Here is a 27,368-nt window from a genome sequence, read left to right on the forward strand (position 1 = left end):
TTTGATCTAATTTTAGTAGTTATATATTTGTGTCAATATATATCTCCCTCTTAGAATTGGTCAAAAGATAAAAATATATCAGCGCCCACCGTGGGGTTCGAACCCACGACCACAAGGTTAAGAGCCTTGCGCTCTACCAACTGAGCTAGACGGGCTTGTCCTTTCTAGAGCAACAATAACATGTTGGATATATTTACCGTTTTATTGTTTCAATGGAAATTCTCTATCTTTGTTGGCGCGAATCCGTGTAAGAGATGAATAATTTTTTATTGTTGTCATAAACATAATCCAATTGGTGCCTTTACCATATAAGTAAGCATTATATGGTAAGGAAGCATAGCCTTTATCATTTTAAAGTTTACTTTGTTAAAAACACACAATAGGATATGAGGCTTACTTTGTTAAAAATAAAGTAAACATAGCCTTTATCTTATTTTTATATGTTGCCACCATTAAATGGTTAAGGTAACAAATGAGCTACTGGTGATTAACTAGCTAAATTTCCTTATGTAAATTCAAAGATGTCATATTTTCTTATATTAGAGTATTTTATATGCTAAATAATTGGGATAAGATATCAAAAATATGTGTATGGTTTTTGTGGAAGTATAGGCTTCACGTACGAAATAGCATCAATATGGGTATAACGTTTAAAAAATGGTACCAATTTAGGCATCGATAACGGAACAAGACATATCATTGATATTGTTTCGTTAAGCTCTGTCAATTTTACATGGAGGGAGAATCGGAACTTAACGGAGTAATAAGAATGATGTGTTCAATTCGTTATTGAGACCTAAATTGATACCCTTTTTAATGTTAAAGCTAAATTGATATCATTTTTAACGTTAAACCTAAATTGATGCTTCTCCAACAACCATAGGTCTATTTTGGTATTTTATCTCTAAATAATTTTAAATGTCTAATATTGTAACATTCTGGCCCAATACCACATCTTCGACCGACACGGCTTTAAAACGCGTCTACATGTATTGATTCCTAGTTTACTAATAAGCCTTCGTCTCCCTCTTCATTTTTGATGTGAGATTCAGTTCATTCATGTCTCCATCTCTATCTCTTAGGACCGTTCCTCGTTTAGGTCTTTTACTCCAGTGTCATCCATTCCGAACCAGGTCGTTGTAAGCCCCACCAGCTTTCGTCTGGTTCGTCTTGAACCACACATTGTACGTGGAGAGTTGGCTCTCATACCAATTGTAACATCATATTCAAATACAATATCGATATTGTCCGTTTTGGTCCAAATCTAATATATTAGGCCGCATGACTTTAAAACCCGTCTACATGTATTGGATTCCCACTTTAAAAAATAAGTCGCAGTCACTTTTTCTCAATTTTTAATTTGGGATTCAGTTCATTTCTGCTCCCATCACCATCTTTTAGGACCGCTCCTTGCTGAGGCCTTCTATCTCGGTGGCATCCATTCTGGACTGGATCGTTACAGACCCACCAGCTTCCGCCTGGTTCGTCCCTGAACCACACATCGTGCGGAGAGTTGGTTCTGATACCAATTATAACATTATGTCCAAATACCATGTAGATATTGTCCGCTTTGGTCCAAATCCAATACCTTGGATTGCACGACTTTAAAACGCGTCTACATATATTGGATTTCCACGTTACTAATAAGCCTCAGTTATTTTCTCTCCATTTTCGATGTGAGATTCAGTTCATTTCTGCCTTCATCGTCACTCCTTAGGGCCACTTCTTGCTTAGTCCTTCTACTTCGACGTCATCCAGTCCGAACCGGGTCATTACAAATATTACACCACATGATATCTAATATGTGATATCTGATTACTAGATGTACTGCATAGTAATAAAAAAAAGTATATTAAGAAGATAAAACTGCGAAGTTGATTCTGAATAAAGTACACTTTTCGTCGTTGTGTTAAAAATAGTTTCAAACACCGATTATTATTGTTCTATCACGATATTAAAGAAGCAGATTCAAATTTTTTGATGTACTTTTGGATTGTTTATAAATAATATTATGATTTTATAAATCATTTTATCCTAATGTATATATACTTTCGACATTTCTATGGAAATTCTAATTAAATTAAATTTCACTAGACTAAATGAATTGAATATATTTTATACCCATTGACTATGAGTATAATCAATCACGGATCCGCTTATCTTTTTGGTTTCGGTAAAAAAGGTTCTGTTTTTACATGATACCGTCACTTAATTTTTTTAAGGACGACACAAGATGTGTCCTTCCTGGTATATGCATTACTTAGCCTTTTATCATGTTTTATCATGTTTTTAGACTAAGTTAAACTATCTAAGTCACAACCCAGGATTACTATCTGGGAACATATAAATTAGAGGACATACCGGTTCACAACATGCCATCTTTTCAGAGTCAAGTTCGTGAATTAAAACGATTTAAGGATCTGATTAATGAACTTGTAGACTTATCTTTTGTTAGAATACCGTTTATATCTAAATCAATTTCCGTTTAATTATCAATTTATTATAAAAGAAAGCCATAAATAAATACAAGAATATGAAATAAATTATATCGCAAAAATAATGAAATAAATTATATCGCAAAAATAGCCCTATTACATCTGATCTAATCCTAAAAATAAGCTATTAAACCTTCAAATTCGATAAACATTAGATGTGGGACATTTGGAACCGTCTTTTGGATTTAACTACGACGCCAGACTCGATCAAATAGAACTCAATCAATCTAACACGACAACATGCAATTATATCCACAACCTAGTTTATAGTTCTAATTGGTTTAATATTTTCACAAAGACCAAAATACCTCTATAACCCAACACTAATTTTATTCTAGTTTAAAATTACAACATACAATAATTGGCATAAAAACATAATTTTTTTAAAAAATAAATAACTACAAATTACAAAAACAACTCCCAAATTAAAATAAATTTAGGCAGAAATTCATGTGTCTATTCTGTAGCCGACCAACTACTGTCGGCTACAGGACATCGCCGACCAGTGACCCTGTGCAGTAGTAGGAACTTTTGCTTCTGATTCTTACAAAATGACAGAAAAACTCAGAAACAAAAATGATTCAAAACCGAATTATACAAATTGCAATTAAAACAGAAGGCTTTTAAAACCCTTTAGAAATTACCTTCTGGGCTGTTATCCAGTTTGTAGTATGACAAAATTTCGTGCACAGATGAACATAAAATCTGAGCAGCAATCTGAACCCGATTTCAGCAAATCCAAATGTAACCAGAAATCCAAATAACTCACTCCAAGTATGTCTCGAATGAAGTTTGTAACTATTATTACAGAGTTAAAATCCAAAAACTGTATCTTTGGAGATTACAGTGTTTCAGAAACGTCAAAGAAGAACCAGGATCAAGTTCTTAGAGTGCAAATTCACAGATGAACACACCTTTTGGTGTTTAATTTGTGTTTTAATCACTCAAAAATGGCAAGAATCTCTCTATGCACTCTAAAAGAACCTTTGCTTTGTGTATATTTTATGTAAAAGCTTTCTAATTTAGACATAAAACTGCCCAATAAGATTCGAAATAAAACTGCTGGAAACCGTTCTTGTCGCCAATCGGCTACTGTGGTTGCATTGTATACTTGATTGATTGGACACATGGTTTGGATGTGCATTGTCTTACATGGGTTATCCGCCTGAACATTCTCTTCCTTGCAATCTCGTAAAATTTGTGCATCTATTGTTCATGATATCAATTCAACATATAGTGGCATCACATAGGTCAAATTCATCAAGCAATACTCTAAGAAGCATCGTACATCATTGCGATCTACAATCGAATAATTTGTTTGGACTGTCTTTTGCTTACGTAGACATTCGTAGTTCAAATGAGGTTGAATCAACATCTACAGAAGTGTAAATTCTTTCTTTAAACCTCTCTAATTTGATATTTGTTTTTGAAATCTGAAGCACCTTCGATTCACCACCCACATATGTCATGGTACTTGCAACTTTTTTTCATTGGCAATTCTACGAGATCAAACAAATAACAATCATTGTGGTCATATTTTTACTGAAATGAGCAAAATTCATTAACAAATTCCTATAAGAATCATATCATAAACACAGACATAGAATACGTAGTTCTAAATTAAGTGAAATTGAGTGATATTGATTGAAAAACGAGCTTTGCATTTTAGTATGTCAGTTCACATTGAAGGAAATGCGAATCACATTTTTATAAATTATATCAGATTTTATATAAAATGTGAAATAAGCTTTACATTTTGTAGTTTGCGAATCATATACAGATAGTTTGTTCACACTTTTGGTCTCATTTTATAATAAATGCAAATGATAAAAGAGTGTTCGCACTTTAGCAATTTGGTTCGCATAAAGCGATTTGCGAATACTCGAAATCTAGGTTAAATGTTTCTAACTGTGTAAAACTCTTGCGCATAACTAATCTAACATTGCAATTGATTATTATGCATTTAGGATCCGCTTGGTATACCGTAATGCGATGTGATATAATCAAAGTTGTAATGTAATCAAAGTTGTAATGTAATAGAATGGAATAGTGATTCTATTACCATGTTTGGTTGACAATTATGATGTAATGCAATAACCATTACAATACTTATATTTTCCTAATTAAATGCAATCATAAAATTTTATTTACATAATTAAAATCAACGAAAAATGTGAAAAATCGAATCGAAATTGTCACACCCGACCCGTAAATGACCTCAATTGGCATCGGACGTGAAATAGAAAGATCACAATTAACACTTAATAGTCTCCAAATATCATAAATATCACTTTTCTAGGTATTCCTCTTAAATGTATATTCTAAACAAATCCATATTCATATTACATTAAAACCTCAACATATTTACCAACTTCATCATAATACAATTAAATATTAAATTTCTAATAATAATTCTAACAATTAGCAACAACTTCCGATCCTCACCTAATCGGTCGGTAACCTTCTTTCTATCTTGTATTTTCTCACCTAAAAACATTAAAACATTTAAAAAGGTGAGACAAAAATCTCAGTAAGCAATTATCAACTACATAAAGTACTTATATTCAAAATAGCTATATATATAGTTTAATTTTCAAAATGCATTATATAAAATGCATATTCTTAAAAATGAACACTTTATGGATTAAACCATAATAAAATACTCAAAGTAGTACTTTTAACCAAATATGCACTCTAAAATATCATAAGCTTGCTATCATTTCTCAAAATACCACACATAGTCAAAACGTAAATCACTTTATTAAGACACTTAATACCAGAACTTATGCTCAAAATAGTTATATACATATTTATTTGTTTGAAATCTCTAACTAAATAGGTTTGCAATTAACCATTTAGTCAAATCCACCGTAAATCAATAAATACTTCATATACCGTATATCAATAAACTGTATCCTAATAAAAGCTCCATCAACTGTATCTCAATAGATACCTCACAAATCGTTATGTCAATAATTACTTCACAAATCGTATATCAATAAATATTTCGCAAATCGTATCCATCCGAGAGATAATCCTCGTATGTATCAATCCCCACAATATAATAGAATCGAGATATCTCATAATTTGCCTATCCCGCATGATCTTACTCAACACTTCTTTGCCATACCCGATAGGTCTTCCAACTGTGTACACATGCCGTATTTCTCACTAAATACGGACTTTAATAAAAACCACCTATCCGGATTACTCTTGATGGATTCTAAAAACATTATAATTTCATAATATAATTTAAAATCAGAAATATATATATATATATATATATATATATATATATATCCCTCATAAATCAACATTATAAATTTTTCTCAATACCTTTACTCAATCAATTTCCAAAATATTAAATCATAAATCATGATTGAACAAAAATCACCAATAAATAATTTAAAAAATATACTTATCAATATTAACTTCAATTTCTTAAAAATAACACATAAATCATCATATATAGACTTTGTTTCAATAAATCATAATTTCCTCAAAATTAATATTTTAACAATCTTTAATTAAAACTCAAATTTGCTTTTAGAAATAAATTTATAGAAAAACACTTATTATATATACATATACCTTCGATCACAAACCAATTATCAATAAAGTTTCTCAATACACTTTCTTTTGAATTCTACTCTTCAAAATATCAAATATATCACAAATATTAATCAAATATACTAAGTTCATCAAAACCAAACTCAAATCATGTATACATAAACATATATTATAGGTTGAAATTGACATGCAAATACATATATTATTACTTGAACTTAACTTTAAGTTCATGTTAAACACTAATTCATAAAAACTCCAATTAATCAAATGCATGTCAAAAATCACCACAAAAATTCAATTTTCTGGAAAATATAGAGTTTTATATACATATATATACATAAAAACTCAAAAGGGTAGTTGATAATTACTTACTTTAGCACTAATTGGGAGAAAAACACATTAAAACCTCGAATCTTCTCCTCTAATCTGCTTAGGACGAATCCATGCTAGAAATCTGCAAATCAAAATCACACCGACACAATGTGTATTAGGATGTCTAGAAGCTACTGTAAAAAAATGAGCTCGATCCAACGGTGCAATCTCCGGCAATCAAAGAATGATAAATAATATGTAAAATTGAGTGTATGGAGGAGAATAAGATGGAATGGAAATCAATTTTGTAAATGTGCACATTCATATTGATATGAACGAATTTGGGATCTTGATTTGTGCAATTTAGCTTTCCAATAATGGATAATATCCATTTTATTCCCTCTAAACTTTAACTTCTTTTAAAACTTATCCTAAACTTTTGATTTTATACTTAAAATATGAAATTAGCCTCCAAACTATATCCATAATATCCAATTAACTCTCCAATCAATAAATAAATGTAATAACATAATATTATGGTATAATAACTAAAATTAGGGACACAGATGTGACAATTCTCCCCACCTTAAAGAATTTCGTCCTCGAAATTCACGGTATCTAATCTAACTAAATTTTCTTCCTCAAATAATCTCAAGGATCACAAATTTATTTCAAATTACTAAGATTCCTCATAATAATCATCGAATCATAAACTCTAATACTTCATCTCACTTCCTTTATCATCATCATCATCATCATTGGCATATCTCTATCAATCATTTAGATATAACTCTAAGTAACTCTAAACTTCAATCTAGTTAATTCCATCACCAATAAATCCACAATAGAACTCCAAATATCATTTATTCAATTTATATAATATGATATATTTTATGTTCATATCCTCCTAGTATTAAACCAAATCTCACTTCAATAAATTTAAACCACAATTGATTTCATCCATCATGTATATATCAAATATTTTTCACCTATCTCCAAATTCTATAGACTTTAAAAAAATCACTTTTGAACCTCTAATATGTACGATATTATGTTTTTCTTAAACTTCAAATAATTTGAATCAATGATTTGCATCAATATATAATCTTATTTCATCATAATGGGCAATTCAACTCGGGTATTCAACGAGTCGCCGACCGATGAACATAATCATCAACAGAAACTACCGGCAATAATACTTGTATCTATAATATTTCACTCCAATCATTATTTATATTATAATCTTCAATAATCATCATCAATCAAATATAACATTATTATTTTAATACAATTTCTTATCAATAAGACTCATTTCATAAAATCTTAATATCCATGTCACTCTTAAAACTTTCCATTTATTTCCTTAAATTCAATTGAACTACTATATGCTATTTCTTTTTTATAATCACCACGACGAATACCATTTATCAATCTAAATAAACTTCAATATTTTCTCCAAACCATATAAACAATGAATGTAGAGTACCTAAATTACAATAATCAATATTTTTACCAACTCCAAATAATATCCTTACCTACATAAAAGTCAATAAATCTATAATGTTATTAAATTTTCTTATTTGATCTAAAAACACTCAATTTGATCCTTATATAAACTTAGAGTATAATCAATGTCATCTAAAAATAACTTTACTATTGACAATAAATATACTACAAAATTTCAATTATCGACATATATATCATCTTTATATCATATTTATCTCTTAATTTCCTACCTCAAACTGTGCTTAAAATCAGAAAAATTTATCCTCAAAATTCATATCTTAATTATTTCCTCAAACATTATTTAAGCTTACCAAATTTAATCATCAAATCATGTAATTTAATATTTCATTTTCTCTCACTTTACTTCTCATTGATCGCTAACATCAGTATCTCTCTAAACATCATTTATTGAATTTAAGATTCTATAACCTGTTAAACTACTATCATAATCTCCAATTTAAAATCAACCTCCAAAACAATTAATTATAATCTCCACATTTTCGCTTCCTTAATCACATATCTATTAACTTCAAAACTCATTATATCATTTCAAAGTCTCCTAACCTTACTTCACATCCGAGATACGTATATTTTTAATAACTATTAAACTCTCAAATATCAATTCCAAGTCATACTTAATATCAATATGTAACCCATATCACCAGATATCAAATAATTTACTATTTTTCATATACTTAGATATTGCTAACCATCAAATCTCATTTTTACACCTCATTAGCTAATTACTCAATCCTCAAAAAATTTCAAATTATTTATCAACTATCACTAAATATCCACATTTCTCAATTACTATCAATTATTTCTTAGCGATCACCAAATATCCACATTCCTCAATTACTAGCAACCTTAGGTCCAAAGAATTTAACCTAGGGCCACTAGTGAAAAAAAGGCCATTTGCATCGGCCGTTTAGGGCCTTTTGCATCGGCCATAGCGCGATGCAAAAGCCCTCGACGCAAATGCAATTGCGTCGGCCGCTGGCCGATGCAAATGAGGTGATCATTTGCATCGGCCCCTTAAAGAGACCGATGCAAATGGGCACCTCTATTGCATCGGCCCTTTGTAAGGGGCCGATGCAAATGATGTGTAAGCACGTGAGATGATACAATCATTTGCATCGGTCCCTTTTAACGGCCGATGCAAATGATTCTTTATTTGCATCGTTCCTTTCAGGGGCCGATGCAAATGATCATATTATTTGCATCAGCCATATTTAAGGGGCCGATGCAAATGATACATTTTTTATTAAAAAAAAAATATTTGGATTGAATGGAGCTCTATATTATAGCAAATAAAATAAATATGAAAAACCCTAAAATATAACACATTAGTGCAGTCAACAAAAATTGAAATCAAGCCTAGATGCAAGAACATAGCAGACATGCACATGATGATGCTCCCAATCAGCTCCAAACGGAAACCTAACCACTCATTTGATCCATTCTTGTGAAAATCCATACGTAAGTTGCCATTAACGAAATTATACCCCATCATGAAGATACTCCAAACCCCTTGCTACATCTAATGCAATATGAACTCTTAAATCCCAGCTTACTGGATTATTTTCATTACCTGCAAGAACCAGAAAAATAATGTCACTTTTCAACAACCAAAACACAAGGAGGCCAAATGCGTCACCGACACCCTTCTAAGAAAAAGTTAGATATGTTTATTCAGAGTTTGAATTTTCAAACCGTGGTCTAAACACATGCATCAATGACAATCTCAACATATAAATTGAAGCTAAAAAAACTCCATAAAATGAGACAGTGCGTGAATGAACATAACAAAAGTTTCATATTCGTTGCGACCTCTAACTCTACAAGAATAAGGTTCTTTGATTACTGAATAAAATAAAATTGTTATGATACAGAAAGTTGGATGCTCACTTACTGTACAAATGAGAAGCTAAACTGCCTTTACTCATATAGACATATATAAGCATGTGCTGCCTTTTTTCTGCACAATATCCAACCAAATTCACCAGGTTCCTATGATGCAACCTTCCCAATAGCATGACCTGAAAACGATCAAAAATTAAAAACCACAGACATGACCAGAAACGGTGTAAAACTCAGTCAAGGCCTGAACATTTAATAAAAGACAATGATTCAGACACCAGATTTAATGTGAACATGAACAAGACACATATCAGTACGAGTTGTCATGACTGGACTTTAATTCTATTAACAAACACATTTAATGGTCAAGCCAAGGCACATGGTTTGTGCAAGTTGCTAACTTTTTGGTACTAAAACAATAAATGTAAGAGGTGCCTGAGTTAATACCTCGGTCTGAAACTCTTTCTCCCCCTGATTAGAATCAGTTGCAAGCACCTTCACAACAACAATAACACACCCAATAATTAGAAATTCATCCAAAATCCTCATAAATGAATTCCCAAATACCAATCCAAATCAATTACTCAGAAATTCAATAGCATGGAAAATGAATACCTGATTAGTGAGTTGATATAGTGTTCTCAGCTCTATGTCTTCAACATTACTATTAATATTCCTAACAAATAAAGTTCTTGAAGGATGTTCACCATATGGATGCTCTCCAGCTATAGTTCCCACGCCATTTTGAAGTGCGAAAGGAGGTATCCCATTTCCAACAACACCATCAGATAAATTTAGTTTTGAGATGACAATACCCAGGCTGTCCTGTGGATCACTTTCAAGTTCCATACCTCCTCCACTACCGAAAAGATCATAATCTTCCAAGTCCTCCAGGGAACCAAGAAGCCTACTCAGGTCAAAATCATCCATTATGCCAGCTAAAAGCTCATCCTCATCATCAGGAAGCAAACTTCCTACTGTATGATCTTCAACATCATCAAGTATATCAACAGCTTCAGCATCTTATTGAAGTTTATCCAGACCAGGAAACGAATCATCCACAGATTGACGAGCACATTCTGTATCATTTAAGTTCACTGCATGTTGACAAAAAAGGTAAGAATCCCCAGAGTATTTCACAGAAGAGGAGTCAGATCTTAAGGCACGGAAGCTAGCACTTACGCTTTTCATGTGGAAGAACAGGTAATGAGCTATAACAAAATGAAGTTATATGCTCTTAAAAGAAAACTGAAGTTGACAGTCATTCTGAAGAATGTAATTACCAGCTCACTCAGTTAATGTAAGTATGTTACATTGTGCAATTTATGCAAATGTGTTAGGCTATTAAGAAATATCTGAAGTCGGAGTCAAGATTAAACCAGCATAATATCACACAAATAGTCCATAAACGGACTTCAATACATAATCCCCATCGAGAAATCAAAAGGCAATTATAAAATGAATATACGACTGAAAACCAAATAAAAACAGGGTAGCGCCAATCCCCTATCCTAACAGAAGCAAAAACGGCATTCTTTATCTGAAAATATATGGATACATAGAGTGTAACATTCCACGACATTGGATCGATTCAGTTGGAGAAAGAAAAAAGCCTGAGAGAGTAGAAAAGAGTAAACTTTGGATCGATTCCTCAATGGAATTAGTGTAAGGCAACAAGTGAATACAGTTAACTGAAATAAAGAGAAATTCTAGAAACCCTATAGCAGTGCAATGGAGGAAAGAAGCCATACCAGATTGTAAAAGTGATTTTCTTCTTCAGATTTTGATTAGCTAGTTCCGCAAAAGGGAGAGAAGAGTTGGATTGCCTTGAAGAAAGTGAGAGTGAGTTATACGCTTATCTGTTTTCCCAACCTCTCGAGAAAATAACATGTTTTCTCTTCCAGTTCTACGGTCCTGCAATTAGTAAGAGCAGCGAGATCATCATGAACACAACGAGCCTGAGTGATTCAGACACACAAGGAGCCTCAGTGATTCAGAAACACAACCAGTTCCATTCATATAAGATCCAAAAACTTATTTTTGAAACAAACTTCAAAAGGAGTTAGGGTTTCATCTACTCACTTTGCCATCGGTAGCTTCGCGGCACTCGAAACTGCATTTTCCAGAAAATTAGCATCTCTATTTCAACTCTGGAGCTCTCTAAGACTTAGATCGACAGTCTCTAAGAATTGGCGTTTGGTCCGAGCTGTTTCCGTTCAGATCTCTTATGAAATTCGAGAGTCTCCAGGCAACGATAAGGTGAGCTCTATGTGAGATTTCGGCGGTGGAAAGGCGCAGCCATGGAAGGTTGGGTTTGGTCTTGTGAGAAGGAGAAGAGGGAGATGGAGGCGGCTGCAAACGAGAAAGTAACCCTAAAATAAAATCTGAATCTATACTTAACTTTTCATTATTTATAAATTCGCCCCAGTTAATTACAAAATACCCTCTTTTATTTTATTAATTTTTTAAAATTTATCCTAACACTAATTGCATCGGTCGTTTTAAGAGGCCGATGCAAATAATACAGTTATTTGCATCGGTCGTTTTAAGAGGCCGATGCAAATAATACAGTTATTTGCATCGATCCCTTTTAAGGGGCCGATGCAAATGATTCAATTGATATTTGCATCGGCCCTTTTAACATGGACGATGCAAATAATAAAATTATTTGCATCGGTCCCTGTTAAGGGCCGATGCAAATACTAAATGTCATGACATTTGCATCGGTCCTTTATAAAGGGCCGATGCAAATGACTCTTTTGCATCGGTCCTTTATAAAAGGCCGATGCAAATGACTCTTTTGCATCGTATTTTATAAGGGCCGATGCAAATGGCCATTTTTCCACTAGTGGGCTCTGATACCAAACTGTCACACCCGACCCGTAAACGACCTCAATCGGCATCGGACGTGAAATAGAAAGATCACAATTAACACTTAATAGTCTCCAAATATCATAAATATCACTTTTCTAGGTATTCCTCTTAAATGTATATTCTAAACAAATCCATATTCCTATTACATTAAAACCTCAACATATTTACCAACTTCATCATAATACAATTAAATATTAAAGTTCTAATAATAATTCTAACAATTAGCAACAATCCTCGCCTAATCGGCCGGTCACCTTCTTTCTATCTTGTATTTTCTCACCTAAAAACATTAAAACATTTAAAAAGGTGAGACAAAAATCTCAGTAAGCAATTATCAACTACATAAAGTACTTATATTCAAAATAGCTATATATATACTTTAATTTTCAAAATGCATCATATAAAATTCATATTCTTAAAAATGAACACTTTATGAATTAAACCATAATAAAATACTCAAAGTAGTACTTTTAACCAAATATGCACTTTAAAATATCATAAGCTTGCTATCATTTCTCAAAATACCACACATAGTCAAAACGTAAATCACTTTATTAAGACACTTAATACTATAACTTATGCTCAAAATAGTTATATACATATTTATTTGTTTGAAATCTCAACTAAATAGGTTTGCAATTAACCATTTAGTCAAATCCATCGTAAATCAATAAATACTTCATAAACCGTATATCAATAAACTGTATCCTAATAAAAGTTCCATCAACTGTATCTCAATAGATACCTCACAAATCGTTATGTCAATAATTACTTCACAAATCGTATATCAATAATTATTTCGCAAATCGTATCCATCCGAGAGATAATCCCCGTATGTATCAATCCCCACAATATAATAGAATCGAGATATCTCATAATTTGCCTATCCCGCATGGTCTTACTCAACATTTCTTTGCCATACCCGATAGGTCTTCCAACTGTGTACACATGCCGTATTTCTCACTAAATACGGACTTTATATATATATATATATATATATATATATATATATATATATATATATCCCTCATAAATCAACATCATAAATTTTTCTCAATACCTTTACTCAATCAATTTCCAAAATATTAAATCATAAATCATGATTGAGCAAAAATCACCAATAAATAATTTAAAAAATATACTTATCAATATTAACTTCAATTTCTTAAAAATAACACATAAATCATCATATATAGACTTTATTTCAATAAATCATAATTTCATCAAAATTAATATTTTAACAACCTTTAATTAAAACTCAAATTTACTTTTAGAAATAAATTTATAGAAAAACACTTATTATATATACATATACCTTTGATCACAAACCAATTATCAATAAAGTTTCTCAATACACTTTCTTTTGAATTCTGCTCTTCAAAATATCAAATATATCACAAATATTAATCAAATATACTAAGTTCATCAAAACCAAACTCAAATCATGTATACATAAACATATATTATAGGTTGAAATTGACATGCAAATACATATATTATTACTTGAACTTAACTTTAAGTTCATGTTAAACACTAATTCATAAAAACTCCAATTAATCAAATGCATGTCAAAAATCACCACAAACATTCAATTTTCTGGAAAATATAGAGTTGTATATACATATATATACATAAAAACTCAAAAGGGTAGTTGATAATTACTTACTTTAGCACTAATTGGGAGAAAAACACATTAAAACCTCAAATATTCCCCTCTAATCTGCTTAGGACGAATCCATGCTAGAAATCTGCAAATCAAAATCACACCGATCACAATGTGTATTAGGATGTCTAGAAGCCACTGTAAAAAAAATGAGCTCGATCCAACGGTGCAATCTCCGGCAATCAAAAAATGATCAAAAAGATGTAAAATTGAGTGTATGGAGGAGAATAAGATGGAATGGAGGTCAATTTTCTAAATGTGCACATTCATATTGATATGAACGAATTTGGGATCTAGATTTGTGCAATTTAGCTTCCCAATAATGGATAATATCCATTTTGTTCCCTCTAAACTTTAACTTCTTTTAAAACTTATTCTAAACTTTTGATTTTATACTTAAAATATGAAATTAGCCTCCAAACTATATCTATAATACCCAATTAACTCTCCAATCAATAAATAAATGTAATTTAACATAATATTAGGGTATAATAACTAAAATTAGGGACACGAATGTGACAGAAATCAAATACAAAATTAGATTAACCGAAATCAATAAATTAGTATATAGTTTTTCGCTTTTTCATATTTTTTTACATTTTTCTCGTTTCTTTTAATTTCCATTTTCAACATTTTTCACCGTTTTTCTATTTTCCCATTTCTCTAGTTTTTCATTTTTCGCATTTTTTCGGGTTTTCGTTTTATTTTTCATTTTTCTCGTTTTCAATTTTCATGTTTTTCTACTTTTTGCGTTTTTGACAAGAATGAGAGGTGAGATTTGAGAAATGAGAGGTTAGATGACAATGTAATGAAAATTCAAGACATTTTTCTATGTAATGGGGATTACAAGGTTTCTTCAACAAAATTTAACTCAATGTTTTCTCATTCCATTACAATGAAATTGTAACATGCAACCAAACATAGAAAAATGGAATGAGAAAACATTGAGTTAAATTTTGTTGAAGAAAGATTCCCAATGTGGACTCTCTCTTCCTTCCCTAACTAGCAGCTAGTTCTGCGATAGGAAGCCTTTTGCTTGCAATAGACCTCCTTTTCCCCTCTTCCTATCCTTTCTCTTCTTCTGTCCTTTCTCCTTCCCCTCTCTCTCCTTCTCGGGATTTTTTCCCACTTCTCTCTTCTCTAGCAGCCCTATGGCCTTACAACTGGAAGACCAGCTGCCAAAGATATCACTCAAAGATACTGAGGATAAGGTTATTGACTTGTTCGAAGGTTTAGAGTCACGGGATGAACACCAAGCCAAACCCAGCCTTGTGGGGAGAATCCTGTCGTCGAAGCCACTCAACCTGAGAGGGATGGCGCAAGCTCTGATGGTGGCCTGGAAACTCAAGACTTTCCAACTGAAGGAAATTGGTAATGGTATGTTTTTATATGAATTCGATTCTAATCGGGACAAGGAAAGGATCCTACGAGATGGGTCGTGGCACTATGGACGGAACTTAATCATACTCAGGAGTGTGCAGGGAGATGAGCAACCAGCTGAATTGAAACTTGACCATTGTGACTTTTGGCTACGCATCTTCAATCTACCTCTCAACCGCAGAGATGTAAATTCCATCATAAAGGTGGCTGGCTGTACCGGGGAGGTATTAAGCATTGATCGGGATGCTATAGGGTCTTGGTGTAACTATGTTAGGGCCCGAGTCAATGTTGAGGTTGGGAAACCGCTGCTAAGGGGGATCAAAATCAAGAACGGACGCGGAGACATAGTGTGGGTATCCTTCAAATACGAGCGGATCCCTAACTTCTGTTACTACTGTGGTAGACTTGGGCACGTCCATAAGGAATGCAGTGAAGTCCCAGAAAACTTTGATGAGGCAGAGTGGCCTTACAGTCATTCCCTAAGAGCTACCCCTCTTAAGCTCCGATCCCTTAAGGTGGACTCGACGACGAAAAAAATCATCACAGAAACGCTTGAAGGAAATAGGGGTGCTTGCCGGAAATTATTCCCAGAACCACAAGAGAAAGAAATATCACCGGAGTTGCTAGTTCACCAAGTCAACAGCAACGGCGAAGACACATTGATGGAGGAAGACCAGCAGCTGCTGGTCAGGGACATCAAACCTAAGGAATTAAATGAGGGGCAGAGGTCTGCACCTTTGGATAAGGATCCAAGTCCCGAAGAGGTGGGCACCATCTGCCCTAGACCAAAAAGACAAGGCAGTACCAGTAGGCAACAAACCTTGGAGGAGGGAAGATCTGGTGGGACCAATGCCCAGACACACTATGGGGAGCATGGTGACTTGGACCTACACAATAGTGACAAAGCTAATTATGAGCTTGTCTCCACAACAGTTTCTGCCCAAACAGACGTAGTGGGGCAATTCAGAGAAAAAGAAGACAAAAGCTGTGCAACAGGTACTATTTTCTCCTCACTACATGATGTCACAATCCTGACCAATGGGCTACCCCCAGACCATGCCCATACAGTTATCCCAATCATGTGCAAAACAACTTTCCCACCTCTTGCTCGTAACAAAGGTAGAAACAGGAGAGCTAGGGGCAGCCAAGTGGGAAATGCTATCAGGGGCAGCAAAGGTGGAATTACCCCCAGTACCTATGCAAGTGAGAAGATGGAGGATGATGTCTTTGAGGGCAAGATGGTCTGCAAGCGTAAATTAGAAGGTGATAATGGCCCGTTGGAAGGGGAGGATGAGAGGGCACATGCTATGGTGAAAAAACTTTGTGAAAGTTGGGATCATCCCACGGCTCAAGAAATGGCGGAGGCTGGCGAACAGCCCCGCCAGTCATCATGAAGCTCCTTAGTTGGAATGTCCGGGGGCTGGGCAACTCTCGGACACTCCAAACACTGGCTCGAACTATGAGCCGACACTGCTCGGACTTAGTTTTTCTGATGGAAACAAGGCTAAGTCATCAACGGATGGATGGAATAAAAAGGCGATTCCCGGGATACAATGTTTTTTCAGTGCATGCTGTTGGTAAATCTGGTGGATTGCTACTGTTGTGGGTGAAGGACCTAGGTGTAAAGATATTGGGCTACACAGATCACTGTATTCACTTTGGAGTGGAAAATCTGGATGGGGATATGACTTGGAGAGGGACTGGTGTGTACGGATGGCCAGAAGCGGTCAATAAAGCTAGAACTTGGGCAATGATGCGAGATTTACACCAACGGGAAGCCTTGCCCTGGGTGTGCTTTGGTGATTTCAACGAGATAATGTACTCTTTTGAGAAACATGGGGGGCGGGAGTGTAATGATCGTATGCTACAAGCTTTTCGGACATGCCTCAGTGATTGCGAGCTATTTGATATGGGCTATACTGGACCTGCCTTTACGTGGGTAAATGGGTGACACGGAAATGATCTAATAAGAGAAAGATTAGACCGCTTTGTCCGAACGGTGGAATGGGATGCTATGTTCCCGGACTCCATCATTCTTCATCTTGCTCGCGTTTGCTCTGATCACGCCCCACTTCTGCTGGACTCGGATGGTGCAAGGAAAAGGGGAGGTCTTCCGTTCAGGTTTGAGGCCATGTGGGCCAAGGAAGACTCATCCAAACAGATCATTGAGGAAGCCTGGGGGACGTGTTGTAGTAACGGACCCACTTCTATCCCAATCAAACTAAAGTCATGTGCCCAGAAACTGCAGGTGTGGAACAAGGAATCATTCGGAAATATTGGTTCACGGCTCCGGAGGCATACGGAAAAATTAGTCTCCCTCCAACATCTTGAACCCAACCCCCGAATTGAAGAGGAATTGAATTTCCATCAGGGAAAGATCCTGGAACTACAAGAACAAGAAGAGATTATGTGGAGGCAGAGATCCCGAGCGCTTTGGCTTGCGGAGGGGGACCGAAACACACAATATTTCCATGCCAAGGCAAACTCGAGACGCAAAAGCAACTATCTTCGTCGGCTGAAAGATAAACATGGTGAATGGTGTGATAATGAGGAGGATGTCGAGACCATTGTGACGTCCTTCTATGAAGAGCTATTCTCATCGTGCTCCCCAACCAATCAGGAAGCCGTTGCCGATGCCATCCACGCTAGATTATCCTCTGAGGCAATTGAAGAGCTTTCCTCAGAATTCACCATGGAGGAGGTTAAGCGAGCCCTTGACCAGATGCACCCCCTTAAGGCGCCTAGACCAGATGGTATGCCTGCACTATTCTACACCACCTACTGGGATATTGTTGGTGATGAAATTGGAGCCATGGTCCTTGGAATCCTTCAAGGTAATGAATTCCCACCTGAACTAAATCACACTTATGTCACCTTAATCCCCAAAATCCAATCTCCTAGTGCTATGAAAGATCTACGACCTATCAGCCTCTGTAATGTCACCTACAAGCTAATCTCGAAAGTCTTAGCTAACTGCATCAAACCTGTATTGGATACAGTCATCAGTCAGATCCAAAGTGCGTTTGTACCAGGGATGCTTATTACTGACAATGCTTTGATTGCCTTCGAACTGTTTCACTCCATGAAGCACAGATTCAAAGGAAAGAAAGGGATGTGCGCGCTTAAGTTGGACATGAGCAAAGCTTACGACAGAGTTGAATGGTCTTTTATGGAGAAAGTTATGCGCACAATGGGGTTTCCAAATCATTTCACTGAACTTGTGTTAAGGTGCATATCTACAGCTTCTTTTTCATTCCTTATAAATGGGGTGCCCAAAGGCCTAGTTAGGCCGAGTAGGGGTCTGCGACAAGGGGATCCCATATCACCCTATTTGTTTTTACTTTGTGCGGAAGGGTTCTCATCCTTGATTAAGAAAGCGGAGTTAGATGGTGTCTTACACGGGATCAGAGTCGGAAATTTGGCCCCCCTGTGTCCCACTTATTGTTTGCTGATGACTCACTTGTGTTTTTCAAAGCCACGGCTGAGGAATGCTGTACTATCAAAGGGATCCTGAATTTATATGAGTGTGCCTCGGTTCAATGTATTAATATGGATAAGTCAGAAATTAACTTTAGCTCAAATTTAACTGATGAAAAGAAGGGAGAGCTGACTGAAATTTTGGGGGTTAAAGCGGTTCAAGAGTTCCCACGGTATCTGGGCATGCCGACGATCATTGGAAAATAAAAAAAGGTTATTTTTAACTCACTCCGGGAAAGAATTATGAGAAAGGTGGGTGGATGGAATGAGAAGTGCCTATCAAAGGCTGGTAAGGAAACCCTGATAAAGGCGGTAACTCAAGCAATACCCCAATATTTAATGAGTTGTTTCCTCTTACCAAAAACCTTCTGTGAGGAATTACAAGCGATAACTGCTGGGTTCTAGTGGGGAACTAAGGAGGCTAAGAAGCGGATCCATTGGATGAGGTGGGCCAGATTGTGCACAGCCAAGAAAACTGGAGGGCTTGGATTCCGACATCTTGTTTCCTTCAATCAGGCACTGCTGGCAAAACAACTGTGGCGAATTGTGTCTCGAACAGACTCACTGTGTTCAAAAGTCTTCCACGCCAAATATCTGAAACGCGACTCATGGACAAGTGTTTTTGGGAGGCCGGGCGATAGCTATGTCTGGAGGTGCCTACTAGCTTGCAGGGAGCTACTCCGGCAGAGTGGCTTATGGAGGGTGGGCTAAGGTGAGAGCATCAAAATTTTAGAGTCCCGTTGGGTGTCTGGGATCCCATGCCTTCGTCCTCTTGTTCTTAGACACAGTACTCCCACTGAATTTGTCTCTTGCCTAATTGATCGGGACACGAAGAATTGGAATACGAGGCTTGTACGACATTGTTTTTTGGATGAGGATGCTGAATGGATTCTTAATATTCCGCTTCGAGCTACACGTAATGAAGATGAACTGTTCTGGGAGGAATCTAGGAATGGAGAATATGCTGTTAAAATTGGCTATAGAACTGCTGTGATTAAAAATGATGTTCTTGCAGATAATGCCGAACCGTCAGGCGGTCCTAATGAAATGTGGAAACGAATCTGGAGACTACAGTTGCCGCCGAAGATTCTACATTTTCTGTGGGGTGTGTGCCATAATAATTTGCCGTCTCCAGCCAATCTAGCCCGAAGGAGAGTCCTGGATTCTGGCGAATGTATCTTGTGCGGATCTTTTGATGGCTCTCTGATTCACCTCTTCAAATGGTGCAGTAAAATTAAAACATGGTGGAAAGGAGCAGGTCTTACGGTTAAGGTCTGTTCAGTTCAAGGCAGCTCCACTATAGAGTGGGTATCCATGGTTTTTCAGACACTTACTCCGGATGAATTTAGGATATACTGCACCTTCTTGTGGATGGTCTGGTTTATGCACAATAAATTTTGGCACACAGGGAAGATGATCAATGAACAACAATTCCTCCAAGGCGTTCATAATGCAAAGGCTTGGGTTCCTCAAATGGGGACAGCTCTAACGGGTCACAGGGATAGAGCAAAGAGTTGGATTCCCCCACCGCCGGGGACGATTAAGCTTCAGTGCGATGCAAAAATAGACCCGGATAGAAGGTGGAGCACCGCCGGCTTTATCGCACGGGACTCCAATGGTTTCGTGCTGTTAAGTGGAGCCTGCCCACTTGGGAGATGTTGGTCTTCGACTCATGCTGAGCTGCTGGCGGTTCTTAACAGACTGATCTTCCTATTGGAACTAGGAGCGTTGGATGTTATGGTTGTATCTGATAGTAAACTGGCTATCGATGCTATTAACCTGGGTAAAGATGTGTCGTATATCGATGTAGTTGTGCAAAAAATCAAAGATTCCTCTAGCTGCAGCAGAGTTCAGTTTCAGCATGAGGGTCGAGATCGAAACATTGCGGCACACGTCCTTGCACAGTGGGGAGCTAGTCTGTTAGAACCTTGTATTCTGCTGGGAGATTACCCAGATTGTATTTCTGCTTGTATCATGGCTGAGGCCTTTTCATCTTAATGCAAGTTTTATTTTCATAAAAAAAAAAAAAATTTGTTGAAGAAACCTTGTAATCCCCATTACATAGAAAAATGTCTTGAATTTTCATTACATTGTCATCTAACCTCTCATTTCTCAAATCTCACCTCTCATTCTTGTAAAAAACGCAAAAGTAGAAAAACATGAAAATTGAAAACGAGAAAAATGAAAAATAAAACGAAAAACCGAAAAAATGCGAAAAATGAAAAACCGGAGAAATGAGAAAATAGAAAAACAGTGAAAAATGTTGAAAATGGAAATAAAAAGAAACGATAAAAATGTAAAAAAATATGAAAAAGCGAAAAACAATATACTAATTTATTGATTTCGGTTAATCTAATTTTGTATTTGATTTCGATTCGATTTTTCACATTTTTCGTTGATTTTAATTATGTAAATAAAATTTTATGATTGCATTTAATTAGGAAAATATAAGTATTATAATGGTTATTGCATTACATCATAATTGTCAATCAAACATGGTAATAGAATCACTATTTCATTCTATTACATTACAATTTTGATTACATTACGACATTGATTACATTACATTGCATTACGATATACCAAACAGATCCTAAGGGTATTTTTGAAAAATATATAATGTAAGTGTCTATTTTGATAGCATATATTTGAACCAGTTGTGTAAATTTTCTATTTTTTTTTATCAACGGTATCAACTTGTTTAAATTTCATATTATATCGTATGAATTTATTAAATAGTTCGTATCTGATTCATCCTTCATAAGTTATCAAAGTAGAGTTCTACCTATATGAAGTAATTTATTGTTCTTAGGATAAATAATTTATTACTCCTTGTATTTAATACATTGTTTAGTACTCGTATTTTAATCAAGGTTGTAAAAGACGCTAGGCACTAGTCGGACGGATAAAGTTCTTATTGATTAATCGGGGATTAATCAGATTTGTATGTTTTGTATTTATTTATTTATTATTATATAAATAATTATATAGATACAATTAATATATGAATTATACTATGAAAAAATAATAATATAAAATATTTAGGATAGAAAAACATTCATATTTTAATATTATTTACATTAATTTCCTTAAAAAAAATAACAAATACATCAATAAAATAACATTTATAACAAAATGTGTCAAAATAACATAAAATTAATATTCTTAAAAGTACATTTGATAGTTTAATATTTTTTTTTTAGTTTTTAGTTTTTTAAATATTTTATTGAAAATTAAAAAAATTGACATAAAATTTAAGGGCCAATTTTTTCAAACTGACGGACTGGGACCACTTAGGAGCTGCTTACACCCGTTTAGGACCGCCTGAGACTGCCTAGGAGGCCAAAAATCGGTCAACCGATTTATACCGCCCGACTAGTGGAAATTAGGACAGTGTTCTAAAAATCTCCGTCTAGACGCCAATTTTTAAAACACTAATTTTAATAATACAGTGTTTAGTCCTTAACTTTTATTCTATCAACAGTTTAGTTCGTTATAGAAAGACTAAACTATTTGATAATTCAAATACTTGAAGGACTAAACTGTAAATAGAGAAGATTAAATAGTGTATTACTCAGAACTAAATATGTGTTGGGTAAAAATAAAATATAGAGACTAATAAATTCTTTAGTTGTTTTTATAGAAGGAATTTGGTTCTTGTACAGTCCTGTCTAAAAGTAAAACAAAAACCTCAATGCCTATTAAGTAAAGCCTACAACTTTTCCACTTTTCCTATGTAAATCCTCCCAAAGGAGAAAACTTCAGTTGTCTCACAATCTGAGACCAAAGCTCCAACTTCTTTGGATTTTAACCAGTTTCATGTTCATCAAACCCAAACTCTTCTACTCTACTCTCCCAAGTTAGAAAATGTCAGCTGACGATAAAGTATCGTCTTTTCATCATCATCGTCATCAACAACATCTTCCCGTTCATACATCATTTCAATAACACTTCTTTCCTTATCCGATGCTTCGAATAACTCCGTTTTCGAGTCATCTCTACTTCTCGGCGATTCATCCATCATCAAATCTTGCATCTCTAGTTGTATCAGAGCATCCATCTGAGCCCGATCTCTGTCTCTTGGGTACGTTTTATAGAGGAACGAGTACACGAAACAACAGAGCGCCATCGGAATTCCGATAGCCGTATACAAAGCTTTTGCTAATGCTGCAGCATTGCTTCTATCTGTAAGAATCTCTTCAGATGAAGTAGATCCTTTAGGAACCGGTTTATAACCGTAAACATGTTGAGCTAGTATCCCAACTATCGGTGGAGCAAATGATGATAAAACGGATTCAAATGATCGATCCAAAGCGTACACACTTGTCCGTGACTTCTCCGGGACTATTTCTGCGAAAATCGGACTGCACAAACCATTATAATCGCAATTTTAGAGACCACAGTCCTGAATGAATAAAAGGGCGGCCCGGTGAGGGGTCCAACCACAAGGGTACTGGTAGCAAGGCTTCCCCTACCAATTTTTTGGCAAGAGGCCGCTCCTAAAACTCGAACCCGTCACGACAACAACGTTTACCGTTGCGCCAAGGCTCGCCCTCACAATGCGGAATGAATTTGGGAAAAAAAGAGAGAAAGGAAGAGACTTTACTTGTTTGTAGCAGGACCATTCCAAGTAATAAACAAGCCCATGATTACCAAAACAAACCCATGAATGGCTGCGGTTGATTGATCATCGGGCAGACCGAGCAGCAGCAAAGCCGCGAGAGGGATAGCTGATGCAGAACTTATCTGTGCAAGCATTATTCTCCCGGAATTCGGGAGACGAATCGAAAGTATATCCCCCATTTTGCCTCCAAACAAACCCCCAAAAGAACTAGCAATCACAAACAATGCAATAAGGAATGCAGTTTCGTCGTGGGAGAAGCCGATAAGCTCTAACCACATTGCTGAAAATGTCAAGGCCGACCATGGGAACGAACCCGTAACCCCCTGAGCCACGAGTATCTGGAAAGACGGAATCTTTATAACGGACTTGGCTTCTTGAGCTAGATCCTTCACTTCTGACCAAAAGGGTTTACTTTGATTCCTAGCTTTTCTACTGTTGTCTGGAAAGCGCGGATCATTGGCGAAAAGGTAGACTAGTAGGCCAACAATGACACTGAGTATTCCGACAAGATGGAACGCGAGCCGCCATCCGGGGATTCCCATGAATGTTACGGGTGCTATCAGTACCGAACAGAGTCCTCCAATGACTGAACCAAGGTTGGCTGTGAGCTGTAGCCATCCGAAAGCTGTGCCGCGGTTGGTAGAATCAGTGGAATCGGCCACGAGGGATTGGATTGCGGGAGCAACTATTGCAAGACCAATGCCATTTAAAGCTCTGGAGATAGCCAGCTGTTTGAGGAAAACTGAATAACTTGGAAATCAATAAAATCAGCTGCTATGAGCACTAATCTAAATCCTTAAGTTGAAATACAAAAACATACACACAGAGACAGTTCTTCAAGCAATATATACTAAGATTCCATCCTTATTAAGTCCAGGTATTTGTGGATTAAAATACATTCATGATCCCTCAACTTTGACATTACTAACATGACGATCCCTAAACTTCAAAACCGGTATAAAAGTATCTAAACTTTGACATATACTAACCTAAAAGTTCAAATGACCGTTGACCAAAGTAAATACCAATTGGCCACGTGAATTGCTGTCAATAAGACGGTCAAATTACATCCATGACTCCTCAACTTTGGCGTTACTAACATGATGGTACCTGAACAAAGGGGTGTCATTTACAAGCAATTCACGTGATTAAACGGTCAATAACCTGGTTAACAGTGGTTTGGACTTCTATATTAGTACATGTCAAATTTCAAAGACTTTTATATCCAATTTTGAACTTCAAGAGCCATTATGTTAGTGGCGTCAAAGTTATAAGGGTCAAGAGTGTATTTTACCTAGTATATTTGAGGGTAAATTACACTCGTGACCACTGAACTTTATCCATTTTAACATTATGGCCACTGAACTTTAAATCTTAACCGACTGAATTTTACACTTTTTAACACCTGTGACCACTCAATGCCTCAAAACCACCGTTGACGGTCTAAAAATAAAAAATTCGAAGAGTTAATGATATTCTAAGAAACTTTAATTCTTGAAAATTTTTGTTTTAAGGTCATTTAGGTGTTATTTGAATAGGAGAGTGTGGATTTTTAGAGAGAAAAAGCTCCAAAAAAAATGATTTTGAACAACTTTAATTCTTGATTATTTTCATTTTGAGGTCGTTAACGGTCATTTTGAGGAGCTAGTTAAAGTTGAGTGGCATAGATGTTAAAAAGTGTAAAGTTCAGTAACTACTGTTAAGAATTGAAGTTCAGTTGCAACAATTTTAAAATGGGTAAAGTTCAGTGGCCATAGGTGTAATTTATCCTTATATTTGACCCTACATTCCTCTTATTTCCTTTTAATGTAAAGGAACTGGAATGAACAAGACACTAAGCCCTTGTTTGGAAGGAGGTTAATGGGAGTAAATGGAAGTAATGGAAGGTTAAGTATTAAGTTAACCTTGTTTGGGAGTTATATTTTGAGAGTAAATGGAGGTTAATGGGGTTAAATGTTTACTTCCTCTAACCTCTAAACTCTAACCTCAAAATTGTGGGTTAATGGGAGTAACGTAAACTTTTTAAAAAATTTTTGTCTCTGCAGAGTAAATTTAACCTTCCTTCCCCCATATTTAAACTCCCAAACGAAGTTAAACATTTAAACCTCATTTACATCCTATAAACTCCCAAACAAGGTTAATTTTTAACTTTCCTTTCCATCACTTCTCTTCCTTTCCATTACCTGCTTTAACTCTCACCTCCGTTAACATCCAAACTCCCAAACAAAGACTAAAGGGTGTTTTCAATCCTATAAATTTTTAATCCTTACAAGCATCCACAAATCAAACACCTCACACCTCTTTCCGGTGCAAAATACATCCAAGATCCTTTAACAATAACGTTATAATATCATGGTCCCTAAATTTCATTTCCTGACATAAAAATCCTTAAATTGTAACATTAAAGTCTAAATGAAAGAAAATGCCTCTAAAAATAGACAAAATAATGACCAGGCAAGTTTGACTACATTGACTTTTTGACAAGTTTGGACTTTAATGTCCAAAATAAAGTTTAGTTGCCCTATAATTCAGAGATAAAGTTAAAACTTAGAAAAAAAGGAAGGAATATCCTCATATTCTTCTATTCTATACTTCTCCTTTTTATGGCAGCTTTACCTTTTCACTTTCTTATTCAGCATTTTTTACTGTACAATTAGCAACTAAATCTGCAATTAGAAAGCAATCTTATCCTAACTATAACTAATATTCCAATTTATGATCAATGTCAACAATTGAAACACTCTAGACATTTACAATGCTCAAACATATAAAGTTCCTTCCTTTTCCACCATTTTCTCAGCAACCAAACAGAAAAATAGAGCAGAAAGAAAACCCAAGTGTGAATTTTTTTACCTGAAAATAAGTGGAGGAAAAAGCAACGAGGAAAGTAGCAGCAGCCCAGAGAAAGGCACCAAGAGCAATAACATGGGCACGATTATGACTAACAGCTAAATAAGCAGCAATTGGATAACAAGAAGATTGAACAATAGACCTAAACAAAGTTAAAGTCCCAAGTCCAGTAGGATCTGTATGCAAAGCAGAACCCACTTCTTTATAAACTCCAGGAAGTAAAGATTCATCTGCTCTTTCCATGATTCCAGCAAGATTCACCAGCATCAAAGTTACTGTTTCTCTCTTCATTTTCTATTTCTTTTTCTGTTAAGATCAATCGGGTATGGATGAGGATTGGATTGAAATTGACAAGTGGGTTTTGTTTTAGGAAATGGGGATTTTATGGAATAGGTGTTAAAAGGTGGGGGGCTTGACCGGTTCCAAGGAAATAGCTGAAAGTCTAAGGATTCTCTTACAGGGAAAGGATTATTGTTTGGATGTGTTTGAACCGAAAGACCGACAAGAAACATTAGTTTGGCCTTAAAGTTTGTATCTTTTTGCAATTGGGGTTTTGGTGATATCAATTTGAAAGGGAGATGCCAGATTAAGGACCAGAGCAAGATCCTTCTACGGCCCATAAAATGTTAATGAAGTTTAGTGCCATAAAATGTCAATGTTGTTCATAAACTAATTTATAAGTAGGTATGTAAACTGGACGGGATTTTTTGTTGTTCCTATCGGGGATTCACGAGGAGGGAGAAGGAGAATCTCCTAT

The 27,368-nt window shown here is 35.4% G+C and overlaps 1 protein-coding gene and 1 non-coding gene across 3 annotated transcripts; both read right to left on the bottom strand.

Annotated features, from left to right (window-relative positions):
• Positions 1-82: 82 nt before the first annotated feature.
• On the bottom strand, positions 83-155 carry TRNAK-CUU (transfer RNA lysine (anticodon CUU)). Its single transcript has one exon. It is a non-coding gene; the product is annotated as a tRNA-Lys (tRNA).
• A 22,591-nt stretch (positions 156-22,746) lies between these two features.
• On the bottom strand, positions 22,747-27,211 carry LOC136200766 (uncharacterized). 2 transcript variants are annotated; one of them, XM_065991203.1, is made up of 3 exons: positions 26,615-27,211; positions 23,744-24,489; positions 22,747-23,501 (listed from the first exon to the last, which is right to left on the bottom strand). In XM_065991203.1, exons 1-3 carry the CDS (start codon positions 26,900-26,902, stop codon positions 22,985-22,987), a joined length of 1,551 nt encoding a protein of 516 aa, XP_065847275.1. In that variant the 5' UTR covers positions 26,903-27,211; the 3' UTR covers positions 22,747-22,984. The 2 variants fall into 2 exon arrangements, with proteins under 2 accessions (XP_065847275.1, XP_065847276.1); XM_065991204.1 differs by having other exon boundaries at positions 23,744-24,511; positions 26,615-26,825.
• Positions 27,212-27,368: the final 157 nt, after the last annotated feature.

The sequence above is a fragment of the Euphorbia lathyris genome, chromosome 7 (genome assembly GCF_963576675.1).
Source record: "Euphorbia lathyris chromosome 7, ddEupLath1.1, whole genome shotgun sequence".
Taxonomy (NCBI): Eukaryota; Viridiplantae; Streptophyta; class Magnoliopsida; order Malpighiales; family Euphorbiaceae; genus Euphorbia; species Euphorbia lathyris.